This window comes from Macrosteles quadrilineatus, unplaced genomic scaffold (assembly GCF_028750875.1).
Source record: "Macrosteles quadrilineatus isolate MER2022 unplaced genomic scaffold, UCM_ALF_1.0 Scaffold_4__1_contigs__length_99947679, whole genome shotgun sequence".
Classification (NCBI taxonomy): Eukaryota; Metazoa; Arthropoda; class Insecta; order Hemiptera; family Cicadellidae; genus Macrosteles; species Macrosteles quadrilineatus.
The window spans coordinates 66,017,292-66,037,706 of record NW_026542597.1 but is presented as its reverse complement, the minus strand read 5'-3'; the positions used below and the strand labels follow the sequence as shown (position 1 = coordinate 66,037,706).

Below are 20,415 nucleotides of genomic sequence, written 5' to 3'. Positions count from 1 at the left end.
CATCCTGCCTTTGGTACTGTATTAGAAAATATCTATTCCTTAAGGTCTACCTACCATGCTAAAATTTAATTCTGAAACACAACATAATATGTGGTGGATTGAGTTTAAATATATGTAGAAAATATTTTATTTTTTACCGCCTTCGCAAATGTTGCTGTACACATGCTCCAATGTTTTTGTGTCATGTCATGTGTTGTATAATATGTACCTAATATTTTTAACTGTAGACACAATGAAAATAAAGAATTTTTGTGTTAACTGCAAGAACAATCATCAGGTTTAGTGTATCACTACGCAACCGACGATGGAGTTATCTCTAAAACGGCTGTAGTGTAACGGGTGTGTGTAGTGGCTGTATACATCTGGATTGCAAAGACAGTAAGTAACTAAAATATCTAAATACAGTAGAACTCCGATTATCCGAATCAATAGGGACCAGACCCCATTCGGATAATCAAAAATTCGGATAATCAGAGTTTTACCGGTATTCCGGGAATTTTAAAGAAAAATCCTCATTTTCGGTACTAAGTGAACTTTTAATTAATAATAATTTCAATCAGAACATTTTTACAGTTTACAATGCTCATAGTACAAGTGTTCTATACATGTTATTAAGTCAATAGTGTTCCATCAAAGTCCAAAATTGGCTAAATGTGTTTAATAACAATTCTTTGATATTTTGCAAAACTTATTACTGTAGCTTTACGTTTTTAAAATTGTTGAAATAAGCGATTCGGATAATTGGAGATTCGGTTAATTGGAGTTCGGATAATTGGAGTTTTACTGTAATTTCCATTCACTTAAAATAGTATCCCTAACCCTTCCTAAAAAGCATACCACATGGCAAAACCGACCTGTACGCTGTGAAAATATGACATTGGTTGTAAACCTAACTACTGAGTACATACCCTGAATTTTGAGGTTAATAGTGTAAAATGCCCGGGTTTTGGGGGCTTTTGTACAATAGGCTTACAGGAATGGGAAAGAGTGAACGCAATAAATAACATAGTAAAACTCTATCATAACTGTTATCCCCATACGAAAAAAAAACAATACTACAAGCATAGAAAAAAATTGTGTGTTGTAAAGTTTTGTTAGGAGGTAAGCCTGCTTAACGAACTATCCTCACAAAAATCCTTAATCTTTTTGTTTAACTTTATTTTTACTGTTTAGCAAGATCATCTTCAGTTTTTTTACATATTAAAACAAGTGTTTAAACTAGAAAAGCAGACTAAAGGATATTAACATGTTTGCTGCTAACGCTAGATGCCACGACTGCGCCAGGAGCTGAACTAGCACTCAACGCTGTGTAACATCGCTGCTGATACACTGAATTAAAGTAAAAACAACAGTAGTTATACTGGATAGCAATGTTCTGCAATAAAACTGGTTTTTGACATAGTACTAAGCGATTCTGATAGTCAGCAGCACTACGCAGTTGTAGTCAGTAAAGTAGTGTCACTATCTGAAATCTAGTATCCAGCAGGAAAGAGGTGGGACAAAGCCCTGTACAAAAAAACCCTGGTGGTGATTTTGGGAAACTATATTTTTTATTGTCAGAAAAGTACGTCCCGAGCTGCAAAGAAATATAGGACGCTCGTGACAAGCTGGCTGATCCATGGAAATGTTAAACAACAATGAAAGGGGACGTTCCTAGCTCCTGGCGCCGTGGTCTCGCTGACGTTCCGGAACATCCATAGCAGCGAACAAGTTAAGGCGTTATTTTTACAACTCAATTCATTTTGAAAGTTTGTAGGCTATGCATGTAAAAGAAAGTGCATAACACAACACCAACATCATATTTGGTTATTTCAGAAAAATAAAAGCTCATAATGATAGAAACATCTGACATCACCCACTAACCATATGAATGGCAATAACTAAATATTTTAAAATATGACAAGAGTCAGTAAAATAACCATGCAACACTATTACACTTAAGACAAACATTATGACTTTTGTTACAATCCCACATGTTAAACACAGGGTGATCTTAACACTGTTCAACATTGTATTTTCCTCTCTTAAGTGGGTTCTACCTGGCAGACTGAATTTCAATTCAAGATGGTGGATTATATGGATTGTAATATAGTTCGGGATAGAACATATTACAAGCCTCTATTGTAAAAGCTTTCAACATTATTTTCAATGATTGCGTGTTTTTTTGTGTGCTCTTGACATATCAGAGCTTGCTTGCAATGAATGAGGAAAAATTATTTTTCCTACAGTTCCACTCACTCCAGATTTGCAACGTGAAGGCACGAAATAGTGAGCGCGTAACATGCATACAAGGTCATATGCGCGCGAAATACGTTGGCAGCACTGGCTGTAAATCAGCTGGTCAGCTGTTGTACTGTTGTATCATTAAATTTTATATTAAAAGTTCACTTCTGTGTAAAAATATGTCACGTTTCTTTACCAATTTATTTGTTTTATGGTAACTGTAGGAAAAATATAATGTGCAACTCAAGTGCAAAGTGCAATTGCCTCACTCAAGAAACCATTCCTCACTCGCCTATGGTTCGTGAGTAAGTATTTCTCTCGAGTGAGTCAATTTTCCCTTTGCTCACTAGTTGCACAAATAACTATTTCCTACAGTCACCCGACAAAGTTGGCTTCCTTGTACTGTTTGTAGTACAGAAAGCTGCTAATTGCTGCATATTTATACTTTTTCGTAAGGTTTATAGTTTTTCGTACGGTTTATACTTTGGCGCACATCAGGATTCCAACGAAACAACACAAAACATCGTGGTTCTATTATGCACGTAATCCGTGTACGCTTGGAAATAGGATGGCAACACTTAAAGAAAATAATACCATGAGCAGCTGATTGACTATTATAACTACGATTTAACCTGTCATTTCGTGTTTATAGTTTATGTTCTCTTTTCGGTATTTCTGAACTTTCTGGACGTTTTTTAAAACATTCCTACGATATTAATAAACAAGAAAATAACTTTAAAGCATTTTTTTAGGCGCAGAAACCACTGCAAATTACAAAAATATACGGAACTATTTTCTCAAGTCGCGGAGCACATTGCTTGCCGAGGAAAAAATAGCGGAGTGATACGGACCGGGGACTACTTTCTCTAGGGCACCTATTTGTGTTGCCAGCTGAACCTAAAAACGTCAACTATAATGATTGAAAAACTAATTATTTATATGCTTTATAGTGACTGTAGGAAAAATATAATGTGTAACACGAGTGCAAAAGGCCTTTGCTGCACTCAAGATCATTCCGCACTCGGCGCTTTGCTCTCGTGTGCAGCAAAGTGGGACTTTGGTTACACAAATAACTATTTTTAACTATTATTCAGAAGTTAAAATCACATGTGAAAAAATACTAATTTACGGATTTTAAAAATTATTTTGTAAATACTCAGAAAAACAATAACGAAGTTTCAGTTTATCGAATACATAGTTTTGATCTTTGTGAATATTCTACAGTTTATTTCACCTCGATAAACACTTTAATAATGCCTCGAGGTTCTTTTTTGTAGGACCATGTTTATGCAGTAACCAGCCCAGCCGACGGGTGGAACCCTCTTAAGGCAAAGGGACTAACTATGAGAAAATTAAAGTTTTCATGAACCTAGTCTGAAATCGATATGCATTACAAGCTAAAATGGGTTTCATGAAGCAAAATACTGTTTAAAATATGGTTTGTAATATTTTTCTAATACGAGAGCAGCAGTTCCCAAACTATTGGTCATGACTATGGTCGTGTTATCTATTTTGATGGGTCGCGGAAAGTGTTCAAACATTTAACATATTTTCGGCCAGAATCAAAAGCTGGGTAAGTTACCATTTTTACTGTCCAGTCATGAGTCATGAGAGCACCAGAAAAGCGAGTTCGCAAGTGGTGTACTAAAACATATTCGATATATCTATATCTATAAAAGAGGAACTATGTATGTACGTTATGGACTCCAAAACCGTTCGACAGATTGTAATGATACTTTCAGGCATTATTAAGCATCTTTCAAGGACAAGAAGAATATAAGCAACTACAATTTCCTTTGTGTCTTGCTTTCACAATCACCATTATAAGGCACTAGGACAATACCTGAATATCGTCGGTTTAAATTTAGAAAATGCACGCTTTTCACACGAACAGCTGTATGTTGCGTGCTCACTGGTGGTAGGTACGCCTAAAAGTGTTTATATTTATACACCTAATGAAAAAACAAAAAAAACATTTATCCAATGGCAATTAAGTAAAATATTATATTTTAATTTTTGGTATAGGTACACTTTTTTTATTCATCGTAAAGAACAAATTACCATTAAAAATAATAGTCGTTAAGCGCAGCAACGCGTGCCGGGTAACTGCTAGTTAATGTATAAGATGATAGTTGTACGTATTAATTATCAAATTATTTATTATTATTTAGGAGGGTCATGAAAAAAGTGAAAGATAAACGTTGGTTGCCAGACCAAAAAGTTTGGGAACCTCTGTCCTAGAGGATTCCTTAAAGACTTCAAAATTTAACAATCTTAAACTTAAATTAATGACTAGTTGCTTTAAAACACATTTACAATTAATTAATGCAATATTAATTTATGTTTTATAGTCAAATTTTCTTGAAAATATCCATATTTTGGCTCAAGTATTTTATTCAAACAAATGTAAAAAATGTAATTCGACTTTTTCATGCTATGATCAATCAAAGGCTAATCTTACATCTATTGGCACACAGTTTGCACTTAAACTTAACAAGTACTGCACACAGATGGATAAAACCACTAAACAAAATTGATATTTATCACTATGTTAACAATGTTTACAAAATTGATCTGTAATAAATTTAAAATCCCTCAATGTATTAAAACATACATTCATTACATTTAGTGTTCTAGAAGCTTTGTTGAAACAGCTAATAAATAAATAGCTTAAATTAATACGGTAACAATTAAAACCATGTAGGCACCTTTTATTCTTAATTTGACACGGTACGGTACCTATTATTTTTCTAGGGACGCAATAAGAAAATAAATATCAAGAAGCAAATTAAAGTAAAACTTGACTAACTCGACTATTTGTGGACTCTGAGGTTTTCGAGTTTGGGGGTTGTAAAGTAATAAATTCATAACAGCCTAATTTTTACATATAAATGTATTATTTACATATTGTATTATATGTATTTTCATATATTGAGTAAACAATCTTCAAAGAAATGTCAAATATTAAATGTTAAATTTAAATTAAAACTAAAATATTGTGGAAAAGTTGCTTATTTTTGCCTGCGCCTAGTCAGCTGTTGACTGTCAAGTTAGTGAGGTTCTACTGTAGTACACTACAACCACAGATCGGCAAATATTTGATTAGTTTTAACACAGAAACCCTAACTCATCATCTTGTTTCTTCTCACTCGTCTACATAAAAAAAGACCCGATGATTTAGACAAAATTGGACAAACTACATCAGTTGCTTTCATCTTGGACCAGAGGGTGTTAGAAACTGTCTGTGACAAGCTGTTTATGACAATCACTTAACATTTCAGAAGTATATACAGAAAAGAACACCCAGTCACCTTCAGGACCAGCCTATTTCTGGACACACTGGTCTTCCTTTTAGTAAGGACTGGGCCTTTGGGAAAGTTATCTCTACGGGTTAGACACCTGCTATAGGACTACGCTATTTCAAGATTTATAACCCCTGCTTTTGTAAAATCGTTTTGCTAACATAATTTCAAGCGAACAAGAACAAGAATTACTGATAAAATCAATTTACGTGAGAGGTTGATAAGGAATGGATGAATTTTAATGGTGTGTTGAGTTCTCTGTAACAAAAGATAAACACATTTAATTTAATGGAATCCACACAAACTTCTAATCACTCTCTAAAAAACAACTTCTTTGATATCATCATTTAAATTTACCTATACAATTCTGAGAGTAAATTCAGTTTTAAATTTTACACAAAGCTTTTAGAACACTCTTAAAAAATTAAATAAAAAGGCTAGGTACAGTAAATCTTACTGTTATTAAAATACCACAGCAATTAAATAAAACTGTTTAGGGCCAAGTAATCAGTTTCCGTTTTTTGTCTGGTTCGGATGGAGATTTTTCAGGCGTGCTTTCACATGAAGAGATGGATGACTGAAAAAGAAGGTTTCAAATCAACAAAACAATGAAAGACAAAGAGTTGTTATTAGATCAAAGATTGGTCACTCAAAAGGCAAAGTTACTTCAATTAAATAAATAGCCATTGGTTTGAACATTTTGAGCAGCTCAGAAGTGTTCTGTAACTACAGCACTTTTTCAAGCCACAAGTTCTTTGCAGTTGAGTTAGTAACGATTTTTCAATAACACATTTAAAACAATCATAACAAATACAAGCAACACAAGTCATTCATCAAATTTGGTACAAATGTGTAAACAAACCAGTGTCTGGTTTTCCCCCAGCGTAAAATAAAGCTTCATTTACTCCAAAGGTGAAACTTTTACTGGAAAACAAAGGCATTATTACATTATGGATCCTCAAAACATAAAATTACTCAACTTAAAAAAAGTGTGGAGCTTAAAACGATTAATCTTACATTGAAGTATTTTTGAATTCCTAATGGTTGCAGAGAAACTTGAAGTATACCTAAAGCTCTTGATAATTTTAACTAAAGGCTTACCGTACTTGATACAAAATAATTGCAAGGTTATTATTCGTCTCAAAAAAGGTCTAATTAAAAAAAATTGAATGACTAAAACTTACCGTTGAAACTAAGTGGTTCCTTTTTAGAGATATTTTTTTAGGCCTACTTATTTTACTACCATTACAACTATCACTGCTTTTATCTTCACTAGTGGTGGATGACAGCCTCTCATTTTCAGGCTGGTGGTTAGTTAAACAATATTGTTTGTCTTCAACTGAATCACTTCTTTCTGAAGGTTTGCGTTTTTTGATAACAATTTTATCCAAATCAGTACTATTATTGCTACTCAAACGTATCTTTTTCCTTTCGTGATTGATTGAATCAGGAGGTGGTTTGAGTCTATCACTTTTTTGCTCTATTGGATGTCTTGTTGAACTAGAAGCTTCATTTACTCCAAAGGTGAAACTTTTACTGAAAAACAAAGGCATTATTACATTTTTTACATGCAATTAATGATACAGTAGAACCCCGGTTAACCGAAACGGTTCAATAAAATAATAGAGGGCTAAAATATAAATAATACATAATATAAAATGCTTAAGTAACTTCAGTTGTTTAGTTTAAAATATTTCCTAACCAGTTGTGACATTTCTATTGCTAAAATAAAACACTGTATTATATAGAAATTGTTTTAAATTCATTTTTCCTGCACACCGTAATACATAGGCTATTTTAGCATATGACGGATTAACAAAAAAAAAATGGTTATGCGAAACGGTTCTACCCCCTTTATTTTGGTTAGCGGGGGTTCTACTGTATGGTAAAAAAGTCAATTGATTTAAGAAACAGAGTTTGAATATACAGTAGTACATTTTGAGTAACAGTAATTCAAGTACCTAATGCAAAAAACAACCAGCTCCGCCAGGTGCAGCAACATGATGCGGGTGCTCAAGCATATGTTCCATGTCCCTCCCTACCTCCTGCGAATGATCAAGTCCTACCTTTCGGACCGTGTCTTGCTTTTTAATAACACCACCAAAGATCAGCGTCGGATCCTCATCACTTCTAGGGCTGCACAGGGATCGGTCCTAGGAACTGTCTGCCAAGACACAAAACGCCCCACAAAAAATTCTGTTTATATTATTTATTGGGAAATATTTTAATTTAAGGGAAATGTTTACAAGCCATTTATATGATCCCAGCAATTTTTCACGGGGAAGAGTAATTTCCTGTATGGGGAAAGTAGTACCATAGTAGCGTCAAGCGGCTAATTAGACCCATTGTACAACCACCAAATAGTTAGTCATCAGAAATAACCGTTTCCCTTCTACAACTATTACCGTAAATAAATAAATATGCCACCCGCCCATAAAGCATTGACTACCCAACATAAAAATTAAGGTAAAGTTCTTAATCAGAAGTTCTCTCTAAACAAACTAGTTCAGGAGATAGTATTGCTATTGAGATAATAGACTAGTAGCTGAGTTGATATGGTCCTCGCCTGGTAACGTAAAGGTCACTGGTTCTATCCATTGAAAAGTGAAATTTTGCTTTTTGAAATTTTGAAACTGCTACCCAGCTGTCATTGATCACTGGGTTTTTTTATAAATAATCGTGGCTAAGAAACAACTAGTCATATTTAGGAACAAGGCCACGCAGACAAACTCACCTTATTCAACACTCACCCTTCATATTCAGCAATACGGACCAAAGTGTGTGTCGCTGTCTTAAGAATTAAATTGATACCAGTGGAGCACATTCAAGTTGTTTATCCTGCATTGTTAACTTTGTCAAATATGCCAAAATATAGGCTACTCAAACCATCACAGAAACTGTCTACTGTCATTCTTTATTACAAAGTCAACAATCCACTTATTAGTAAAGTTATTTAAGATATCAACCTGGAAGCTTGGAAAGTGCACATCTTATCTTTTTTATAGGACATTTTTCATCGATATGAGTAAAAAATATTAATGGAAAATGTCCATAACAATACTTCAAATAATCTCATCAAAAATTCACTTCAAACAAAGAAGAACATTTGAATATCCACAACATAACATTTAGAGAAAATCTTCTTAGCTATCCAAAGTTTGGGATTTTCCTGTGATTTGCCATTGAAAATGCAAAATAGAATGTAACTTAAATAAGATTTAGAACCTGGTAACTTTCCACTAGGCCTACATCTAATACTCACTGTTCGCTAACTGAAGCTAAACAAATTCTTTTGCGTTCAGCTTTCTTCCTTGATTGCATTAAGCCTCTATAATTCTCTCGAAACTCTCTTTGTGGGAGGGGAAATGCAACGGTCTTGAAGAGGGACACTAATTCATCTTTTGACTGAGGCAGCTTACTAGATGGAACACTTCTCTAAAAACCACAAGTTCGGGGATATCAAATGAATACTACAGTTTTCTAGTATTTATAGGCCTACTTTAAAAAAAAATATTGAGCCAATTTTAGATTATATTAAAGATAATAAGACCAAGAGCTATACATTTATGAAAACAAACTCATCTATTAATAAATATTTAACCTGTTCACATTTTTTTAATTGGTCAAATCTAGTTTAAAATAAAAATGGTTGAACAGATCATTTAGGCTACCCTACTTATAGAACTAAACCAATTTGTACATTTTATACAATTAAATTTTTTTCAAACCCATTTAGAAAGCATGATATTTTTTCCTTAAATAAGAGGCCTAATAAGAAACTAAGGAACGTTTTGGAATAAAAAATAAAAAGTGTATCCAAGAATTAAATAATTAAATATTGTTTTATAAATAGCCCACTACTTTTCTATGGAATGTCTCACCTGAAGTGGAAGTGTTATTGGAACTACAATGTTTACAAATAAATATAACTAGTGGCTTGGGACTCAAGTCCCTAAAGCGCTCAAATGTAAAACAAACTATTGTAAGAATTATATTATCTATGTGTCAGAATAGATATCCCTGTACACCATATCGTTTATGTAAAAAAGTTTTTTGATTGTCTTTGTTTGTTTCTGTTGACGTTATTTTCAATAAATAATTTGAATCACTCCAGAGGTTTACCCCTGCTAAATGCAGCAAACATAGGCTATATTTTTTTGTTAATAAACACTGGTTTACACAGGTAGCAACACTGGTAGCTTTGGTGTTGTGGTTAATGGTGATAAAAAGGCTTCCCTGATTGAAATTTTGGAAATTGTCTTCGTCAATATGAAAAGGTCAAATAAAGCTGTGTTGAGATAAGCTTAGTTCTTCGTCAAAACCACTAAAGTACCCTGACCCAGTTATTATTTTTAAGTTTATACTCCTTTTGTAAAGGTTTAACAAAATTAGTGTAAACTAAAGGCATCCCATTGACCAAACTTAACCCTAGATTTGTTTCTGATCAACAACAATTAGTGTAAGTGGTTTGAATAATCACAACATTCTGTATTAGTCATTATTTGGAATTGTGCCACAATGTTTCCACAGAATGCAGTACAGAAAACAATTTTACTTTTAGATGAGTCCAAATATATTAAATTCCAATCAAAGCACACCTGAGCACTCAACAACGTTTAAATTCTCCCCTACTGTATTAAATATGTAAACATAAAGAGTAAAAACCTATATATTTATAAAGATGTAATAATTAATAATAATAATTTATAGACCTAATCTATAAGTATAAAAGAGGATGTTTGTATATATATATATATGTTTGGCAGTGATAAACTCAGACACCGCTGAACCGATTGCCACGAAACTTGGTACATACGTGTAGAATTTCATGGGATCCGTCCAATCGGCTCCACCCCAGTGGCTCTGGAGTTTCCCATGTTAACCTTATGAGAAATGGAATTAATTAATCTTAACAGCTGTTTCAATTAAACAAATTGGTTCTGTTCTATGATGTTCAATAGCATTAAAGTTACAAGGATTACCAACAGGGTGCAGCACTATTATTTCTTTTACATTTATGACAACAGCTAATTTGCAACCAAAAGGTGAGTGAGCATAGCGAACAAACTTCAACCTGGAGGCGAGTTAGCGTAGCGAACTAGCTAACCTGAAGGCAAGTGAGCGCAGCGAACGAGCTCCGACCTAAAGGTGAGTGAGCGTAGCGAACGAGCTCCAACCTAAAGGTGAGTGAGCGTAGCGAACAAACTTCAACCAGAACGTGATTGAGCCATGCGAACGAGATCATCTTGAAAATTAAGAAGTTAAACGGGGCAAAGCCCGCGGGTTACAGCTAGTACATATATAAAGATATAGATTGTAAAGAACAAATTACCATTTAAAATAATAGTTGTTAGCGCAGAAACACACGCCGGGTAAATGCTAGTATTATAAAACAACTTAAATATTTCTAATGTAACACCCTTTATTTTATGATTGTTATTTAGAATTTCAATTCAATTTAAAAATGTTTTTATTATTGAAATGTTTTCTCTAAAGCTACTCGTTTAGGAGTTACAGCGTGTTACACCTAAGAAAAATGGCTTGCACATCCATCCTGTAGCTCCTAAACAAGTAAGTTAAGAGAGAAATCGCAAATACAATAGACTCCCTCTTATCCGGTGTAACGTACTTTCTCAGGTTTTTACCTTTGTACAGCTATCAGACCTTTTCAGGGTTTTCAGGACTAAGATTGAATGAACACTTGCATGGATTATACATCATTTATTATCCCAGGGGAGGCCTGTATACTACATACAGACCCAGTCTCTGGCTTTTTAGTCTTATGACAACAGAAAGTGTTTCTATACCAGGTGGAAGGTTGGCTGGAAAAATATGTTAGTCATATATTATTTATTTTGAAAACTGAGTTTATTAATAAACTTTGCCTATTAGACACAGTAAAAAAAAACTTAAATTTACGATATAAATAACATGTAACATAGATTAATAACGTTGTCCATATAAATGATTTTGAATGATTTTACATGATTCTTTTAACACTTTTATGACTATTTCATTTTTTAATCTTGATGGAAGATTATATTTTTTTTTTTAATTCGTCAAAAAATTTTGTAATAGTCCCTCTTGCACCAATCATTATGCCAATTACTGATATAGAATTTAGATTATATTTGTTTCTTAAATAAGTTTCACATTTACTATAAATTTTCCTCTTTTCTTCATCTACTTCTAGGGGTTGATTTGTTGATGTTTCGAACCTTATTGTTGGATCAATTACAATTCCACTTTTAGATTTTGTATCATAAATTAAAATGTCCAATCTTCTGTTCGATCCACCATCTTCAGTGCAATGTATTTCTTCTACTACTTGCCAGCCTTTTTTTCGTAGTTCTTCTGCGATCATTGCTCTTACAGCATGGTGTCTTGCATTACGCAGTAAGGCACCAAAGGGACAAGAGCCAAGGACATGCGGAAGGGTTTCAGGCTCCTTGCAATGTCTGCAAAGGGTTCCATCCTGGCTTCGCCCTGGTACGCTGCGTACTGGTACAACACCAGATATCATTTTTAATGAAGTGATCCATTCTCCTGTAGTAAGGCCATTTTTTAAATATATCCATGTGTTGCTACTAGGCACTTCTTTGAATAATTCTATTCCTCTACCTTTACATGGTAATTTAGACCAAAGTTCAAATTCTTTCAACTGTAATTTTGATCTCAAATTCAAACCAATTCTTTTTTCTCTTTAAATTCAAAATCATGTGTAAAAATATCATCAATTTCTATTTGAAGTTTTTGAAGTGACATGGTAATTCTTTGGGGGATGTTTATTAGCTTGTTTTATTCTTTCCCTGATGTATAAAGCAATGCCCCTACCGGCTTCCTCCTCCTCAAATAAGCCAGAAATGTGGTGACGATCAGAGCGCAACAAACTGTATCCTGGTATATTGAAGTTGTCTGAGGGAGTGTCAGGGTGAAGCCAGGTCTCGGTCACACCAAAAATGTCAAAATTTGAATCCAGGACAAGTTCACACATTTCAGTGAATCCGGTGTTCAAAGAGCGTATGTTTAGGTGACCAATTCTGACATTGCCCACACCTCCCTCTCCGACTAGTTTTCCGACACAGTGACAACACTCTGACTGCCGCCATGGTCACAGTCAGTTGCAGCACAGCCACCTTTAATACAAGGCCGCGACGTTCGAACTGGCAACGCCGCACTCACCCGCCGCCTGGGTCAAGAACAGACGCTAGGCTATTAACCACAATGAGAGTATTGCTGCTCTGTATCAATGAATGAAAGTATTTAAATTACATATTTTAGTGGTTTTTGGGGTATGGTAAAATAGACAAATCAGAATCTAGGTTTTTTATTTAGTGAAAAATTGCTACTTACCACAATATGTCTAAAACTAAAAATACAAACATAATGTTTTTGGTTGCATTTATCGTATTGTAAGTATGATGAATGTGGAAATAGATGGACTTTACATATTCCTTTGTTAATTTGATAATCTATACTATTATATAACAATCTCATGGTGTCTCTGTATAAATGTGTGTTGTTCAATATAGTAAAAACTACTAGACAGACTGGGCTTAAATTTTACAAAATATAGCTACTATACCAACCAAGAATGGCAATATACAGTAGGACTAACTTATTGCCACTTCAATATTTGTAGAGACTTTGGGATTTTTAGAGACTAACATCTAACAATTTGTTCAAATAAAATTTATTTTCAATTTTCAATAGGAATATTATGTTTTAGTCTATCTGAGGAAACCATTAGTTGGCGACAACAAAATTTGAAGTTTCAATTTTGAAGGCATACTGACTAAATAATTTATTTTCATTGAATAATTACTATGCAAAACGTTTGCCATATTTTAAAACGATTTCAGAAGCTAGGCCTCCATATGGCTTTCCATAGTATTAATAGAATTGTTTTATCACATCAACATTCAGACTGGAGTCTTGACGATGATGCTTTTATTATGAGATGGTGTAGTAAATATTTTTTTACTAGTAGGCCTACTTAACAGAAACACCAGTTTATTTCTTTGAAGTGCTAGTTATTTAAGTTATTTTAATCACTTAAAAACAGCTTTTATCAATAAGATAGACAAATAGATAAGGAAAGAGTACGACATTCTCATACTTAAAACTCGCTTCTCGCGTCTATATTTACACAAATCATTGTCTTATTCTTACATTTTTTTCATATTCGTGAAAATGTTTCACACAAAAACGAGAATTGTTTAAGATGTTTAATTTGACCGAAGAATGGCAGGAAGCCATTGTTGCTTACACAGCGGATCACTTAGAATCTTAGAACACTGTATGTATTATTCGTTTTTAATTGAGCTTTCGTAACTATTCTTGCATCCAGGCACATCACATATATCTGGCATGCTGTATGTAGTAACAAGTTCAATGTCATTACTAATGATTAAGGGTAGTAGAAACGCGATTATGTACGTCGGTACGCGACTCCTCCATTCACTGTAATGGTAAGACGACCGCGGACCAAGACACGGATGCAACGTTGCCACTTTTTGCTCGCTGCGGCCTTGTATTAGAGGTGGCTGTGGTTACAGCCACCGCGTCATGGCCCAGTACAGGAGAAAGCAGGGTAGATCCCCTCTGCCAACACACGAGTTAGCCTCCACGAATGTAACACCGAAGTTGTTACACATCAGCTCAACCTGGGTGTTAAAGTCGTGGAGTGCTTTATTTATTTATTAAAGGCGCAGTTAATTTATTTATTTATTGTCGTTGCCCTTAATGATGGAAATCATTGGATAGGTTGTGGCATGTAGATTTTCCATCAAACGAAAAATGTTTGAAATTCCATCAGAGACCCAGTGGGCTTCATAGTTCCCATGTTATTTCTTAGGTATAAAATATTTGTTTCTATTTGGGCAGATGAATACTTCGAAATTTACACTAATATTTGAAACAGCTGGTTGAACTAAAATCTACATAACAATAAAAATAAATAAAAAATAATCAAATCTACGTGAACACAAAGTTTGTTGGTTGAACTCCTCCGCCATTTGTTAACCGATTTTATCCATTGTTGTCTCATTGGAAAGAGCGTGTCGCATATATTTGCAAACTGGCCAAACATTTTTGAAAAAGTCCCTTGGGCTCTACCCCAATGGCTTTGACGTTCCCATTATACCGAATATTAGGTTTAAAAAAAATCTTCACAGAAATATAAACTATGTATGAAATCGATAGTCATTTTGTACTATATATTATAGGTTAAGACTAGTAGATTCAAAAGGCATTGACAACGCCGACTTAACCTAGGTTGATTTGAATAAACGGTTACTGTATTGGCATCTTCCGAAACGAACACTACTCGTAGAAAATGTAAGTTTCTTTATTTAATTAATTTATTGTCTGATGTAAAATTTCTAAGCCAAAAGGTTCATTTGTAAAACTATTCTTAAACCAGATGTAAATTGTCTTGAATTGTATTTTATTCGAAATCATGTTAGTCACTTTTGCAAATCTTTTCTTTTAGCAAATCAATTATTCATGTTTCAAATGGTTTTAGATATCAGCAAATTTTATTTGTTAACTTATTATTATAATTTGTTAATGCTCTGTGGGGTTATTTTTCACAGACGAGTTCGAGTGGAATAAGGGAGATTGGCCAAATATACGTCATTGTAAGGTAGTAGAAATTACTATAATTTAATGGATGAGTAATTTAGTTAATTAAAGCATATGATACGAGGTTAAAGCTAATTTGAGAATACTGTATTATTTGAGGAGTAAATTTTATTTTATTTAATAAATACGTATATTGATTTAACATGTGATGGCATTGATTTAATTGAAACCCGTGATCCAGAGAACAAATTAAATTGTGAGATAATCAGCCCCAAAATCTTCTACATTTATATCTAATTGGTATCTTAAAAAGGGTATAAATATTATGCGCCACTCTGCTGTCAAAAATAAATAGGCTACCAACCCTATTAATCTCACAAATGGATCACTGGTATGGGTAATCTTGGATGATAAATCTATATGAACATTACCATCAAGTAGAATAGTTGTAAATAACTATATTAAGATTTATTGTCATGGCTATTTTTAATCTAAATTATTTAGCCAAGGAAGAACTGACCTATGAACTAATTTGTAGAGGTCAGACTATTGTTCACAATAATGTAGAAGCTTTGAGAAAACAGCTAAGATCCGCTCAGGAGATACCTACAAGTGTAAACTATCTACAAGGGAAATTATCACTAAGCGATGAATTTGTGAATATTGAAAGTAAAATTTCTACCTTTGCTTCTTGAGCAATGTACGGAAAGCACGTCAAACTTACAAATTGCCAAAATAAAAGCAAAAATCGCCCACTTAACGCTGAGAATAAGCAATCTAAGTAATTGTAAGCTAGGTGAATCCTACTTTGAAAAACTGAAAAGCATTGCGGAAAAATTACAACAAAATAAAACTAAATTTGAAAAACTCAAGACAGGAGTTCAAGAGGAAACATTAGCTGCATTTGAACAAAAATTGAATGATTCTATGATAGAAGAGGAAGAAATGGATTCAGAAATAGGTAAACACGTGCATATAAATAAAGAAGGTACATCATCAACTGAACAAATGAATATAAATGAGGAACTTCCTATCACACAACCCTCCTTTATTTTACCTGCGACTAACCTAAATCATCCACAGGTAGCTACAAATCTAAGCCATTCAAGTCAGCCTGGTTCACAAATCTTCAACAAACTCAGTAATCCTTTACAAACCTATTTGGAAAAATTTACTATATGTAACGGCTTGGAGATTAATCCATTATTGCAATTTTTGAGGAACCTAGTAGCTATCCAAATGGAGACTAGCCTAACTTCACAAGAGTTATATGAGATACTACCAATCTACACTAAACCTCCCTTAACCAGCAAAATTTTAGAGTTCAGAAACAATGGACAGTCCCTTGAAAACCTGCATTTGGACATTTTAAACACATTCATACCTATTACACTCAGGGAAAAACTCAAACAAGATCTTATCTTCAGACCACAGCAACCTCAAGAACCGTTATCTATCTACATCAACGAGATAAAAATAAATAGCAAAGTATTAAGAAGTAATCTAAATGAAAGTGAATTGGTGTGTTTCATTAAAAATGGGATGAAGATAAAGGCCAAGTCAAGATATGTTATCAATGCAATCGTAAAGGACACATTGCTAGACATTGTTTTAGAGCTCCAAAAAACAAGTAACGCCGGGAGTTATAAGTTATTGTACAACACACCCTGCCTCTTATACTCCCATATGCAACTCACAAAACAATAATTGCAATGACAGAAATGAGAAACAATTTAAGACACATTTAAGACATATAGTAAAATCCTGGAATAAACTAAAACAACCTAACCTAACCAAAGTAAAGGGAAAAGTAATTGAATCTTTACCATGCATAAATATATCCTTAAATAAAGACATAACGGTTAACTCTTTACTAGATAAAGGAGCAAGTAAAAATTTTATTAGTAAAGAATTATATGACAAGTTAAGCAAGTCAAAACAAATTTTGAGGCGTCATAAATGGTCTGGTGTTATACTTGCAGCAAATGATAATCCAATGCATATAATTATGGCATGCAAACTAAGAATAAAAATAGATGACAAATCTTGGACGGAAGAATTCTTAGTTATAAAACAAAATCATTTCCAAATGATATTAGGCGCTCCCTTTATGAGAAACAAAGGTTTGATGATAGACTTAGAAGAACAAAATTGTTATTTTAAATTTGACCCTGAAATGAAGATTAAATTAAATATGGACTTGGACGACCTAAGTATTAACAATATCAAGATCGGAAGTTCGGAAATGAAGAAAGAAGTAGAAGAATTAATAACAGCCTATCCTAATGTTTTTACAGACAGCATTGGTGAAGCTTTGGACCTTGAAGTTGAACTCAAGTTAACAGACGACAAACCTATTTGCATTCGACCATACTTCCTAAGTCCCCCTACTTTAAATAAAATGAAGAAAATTGTAGATGAATGGTTAAAACAAGACATAATAGAACCTTCCACAAGTGAATGGAGTAGTCCGGCATTTTTAACAGTTAAAGATAGGCTAGTAGTTAACTATTCGGAGTTAAACAAAAAATTAGTTAAAATGAATTACCCAATTGGAGATTTACAGAACATGTACCAGCATTTAAGAGGTGCAAATTATGTCACAGTCATCGACCTTAACAAAGCCTTTTTACAATGTCCGTTAGCAAAGAACTCACGGGATATAACTTCATTCAGTACAATCTTCGGCAAATACCGAATGAAAAGAGTTTGTTTTGGTTTACAAGTTGGGAGTTCTGTGTTATCAAGTTACTTAGACAAAGTTTTCAATGACATCAAATTTAAATACGTCATTAATTTCTGCGATGATATTATTATCTACAGCAAAGATAAAGAAAATCACTTGAAGGACGTCAAGGATGTTATAGGCAGATTAGCTAAACACAAGTTAACTGTGAATGTAGATAAAGCAAGATTCTTTTGTCAAGAAATCAGTTTCTTAGGTCACATTATTAAGAACAATACAGTAACGATTGATCCCGAACGTACAGTTGCTGTTAAGAACTTCCCTGTGCCTAAAAATGTTAAAGTGCGCCAATTCACGGGAATGTGTTCCTACTGGGCAAAATATATACCACGATTTGCGGACATTTGTGTACCACTCCACGCTTTGAAAAAGAAAGGAGCTAGATTTATTTGGACTGCGGATTGCCAGAACGCCTTCGAAGAACTTAAGAAGAATATTTCACACCCTCCTATATTACAATTGGCTGATTTTAATAAGCCGTTTGTCCTTCAAAAACTGATGCATCTAACCGCGCAGCTGGTGGAGTATTACTGCAAGCAAACAAAGAAAACGACTTATTACCAGTAGCCTATTACTCCAAAAAGTTTAACGGCAATGAACTTAAATACAGCGTCTACGAGAAAGAGGCTTATAGTGTGATTTTATGCGTAGAAAAATGGCACGAATTTTTGGAAGTTCGACCATTCACACTTATCACTGATAATCAAGCCTTAAGCTATGTATTGAACACCCAAAGGAAACTTGGTAGACTATCTAGATGGGTAGAACGATTGTTAAACTTGCCATTTACTGTAGAGCACAGGAAAGGTGTGGACAACATTTTAGCCGACACATTGTCTAGGCTATATGAAGAATCAACTGATGATACAACGATTGAGGACAATAAAATTCAATCTACATCGCAAACTAAGGAAATTGTAAATATCACAAGAGAACTAAATAACAATGTAAATAAACATATTGAAAGAAATGAATCTGTAAATAGTAGTTATAAGATGAAACAAAGGTTGATGAAAGAAAACTTATATTTTAACAATTTGATAAGTGAAATACCGTTAGCATTTAATGACTTAAAGTATCATCAACAAAATGATGCAAAATGTTGTGAAATTATTCAGAGTATAAATAACAAAACAAATCAAGAGTGTTATTTTATGAAAAATGATGTTTTGATGTATAAAGCGGCATCTAACAAAGCTAGGATTTATCTACCCGAGAGATTGATAAACATGATATTTACATTTTATCATAATTCATTATTAGGTGGACATCTAGGCATCGCACGCTCACAAAGCAAGATCAATGAATATTTTTACCACCCAGACTTAAATAACATCGTACGGGAAAAAGTGAAGAAATGTAAAATATGTATGATGTCAAAAAGCAGTCAAATTAAGTATGAAGGCAAATTAATTTCAATCCCTGTGGAACAAACAATGAATACTGTATTTATTGATATATTAGGACCACTCCCAAGATCCAAGAATCAAAATAAATTTATGTTAGTTGTGGTGGATGGCTTCAGTCGATATGTATGGCTACATGCAATGAGGGAATGCAACTCTAAATTAATTATCAATAAATTACAGCAAATATTCACAGATTTCTCCATACCAAGAATCTTAGTCTCAGACAACGCCAGCTACTTTGTTTCAAAAGAATTTAAATCATATTTATTTAAGAACTACATCCAACACAGGCGAATAGCAGCATACAGAGCAAATGGAAATCGTTGTGAACGTTATATCAGAGAAGTTAATAGTCTTTTGCGCTGTTTTTATCACCACGATCAAACAAATTGGGACCAAAACTTGGGATTAATTCAAACAAGCCTCAACACTGCACAAAACTCGTCAACCGGACAATCAGCATTCAAGATGATGTTTTACCACGACTGCAACAATACATTGTCTAACTTGTGGGATATTCAAGATCTAACTTCAAGCAAGCTTAGTGAAGATGAGAAGAGAGAAAACTTGAAGAAAGCCATAAATAATATCAAGAGGAGTAACATGAAGAATAGAAATCGACTTAAATATTGTGATCCAAGAAACAAACACCCCTTCAAGAAAAATTCAACTGTGTATATAAAGACTCATTATTTGAGCAACAAGTTGAATAAATTCTCGAAGAAGTTAGCTTTCAGATACATCGGACCTTATCGCATTTTATACTTTATAACTGATGTAACAGTTCTGGTGCAAAATGTTAGTGATCTATCTGATGTAAGAAAAATTCATATTGTCGATTTAAAGTTAGGCGATGATTAGCTTAAAGGTAAACAAACATGGCATTCTATGAAATGTTTATTTACGCCATATTTGATTGTAATTCAACAAAATAAAGTGCTAATTATTTATGATATAATTTCTTTAAAAAAATTATATTATTGAAAACGGAACCATATTATGTTGGTAAAGAAAATGAATTTGTAAACTGTATTTTAGACTTGGAATGAAAAGAAATGTATGTGTAGGGAAAGAGCTTTTCATATTTGTAAATAGCTAGAATTATTTTAGGCCTAGATTTTGTTATTATTTTGGTATTTTATGAATGGTA

At 33.6% G+C, this 20,415-nt stretch overlaps 1 protein-coding gene across 1 annotated transcript in view; it reads right to left on the bottom strand.

Moving 5' to 3' along the window:
- Window positions 1-1,780: 1,780 nt before the first annotated feature.
- Window positions 1,781-20,415, bottom strand: part of LOC128991918 (ashwin-like) — a 33,473-nt gene continuing 14,838 nt past the window's right edge. Inside the window, exons 2-4 of the mRNA XM_054415202.1 lie at window positions 8,788-8,960; window positions 6,710-7,061; window positions 1,781-6,102 (exon numbers count right to left, since the gene is read on the bottom strand). Of these exons, the coding sequence (XP_054271177.1) occupies window positions 6,019-6,102; window positions 6,710-7,061; window positions 8,788-8,960 (609 nt within the window). The 3' untranslated portion in view covers window positions 1,781-6,018. The remainder of the gene's footprint in view (window positions 6,103-6,709; window positions 7,062-8,787; window positions 8,961-20,415) is intronic.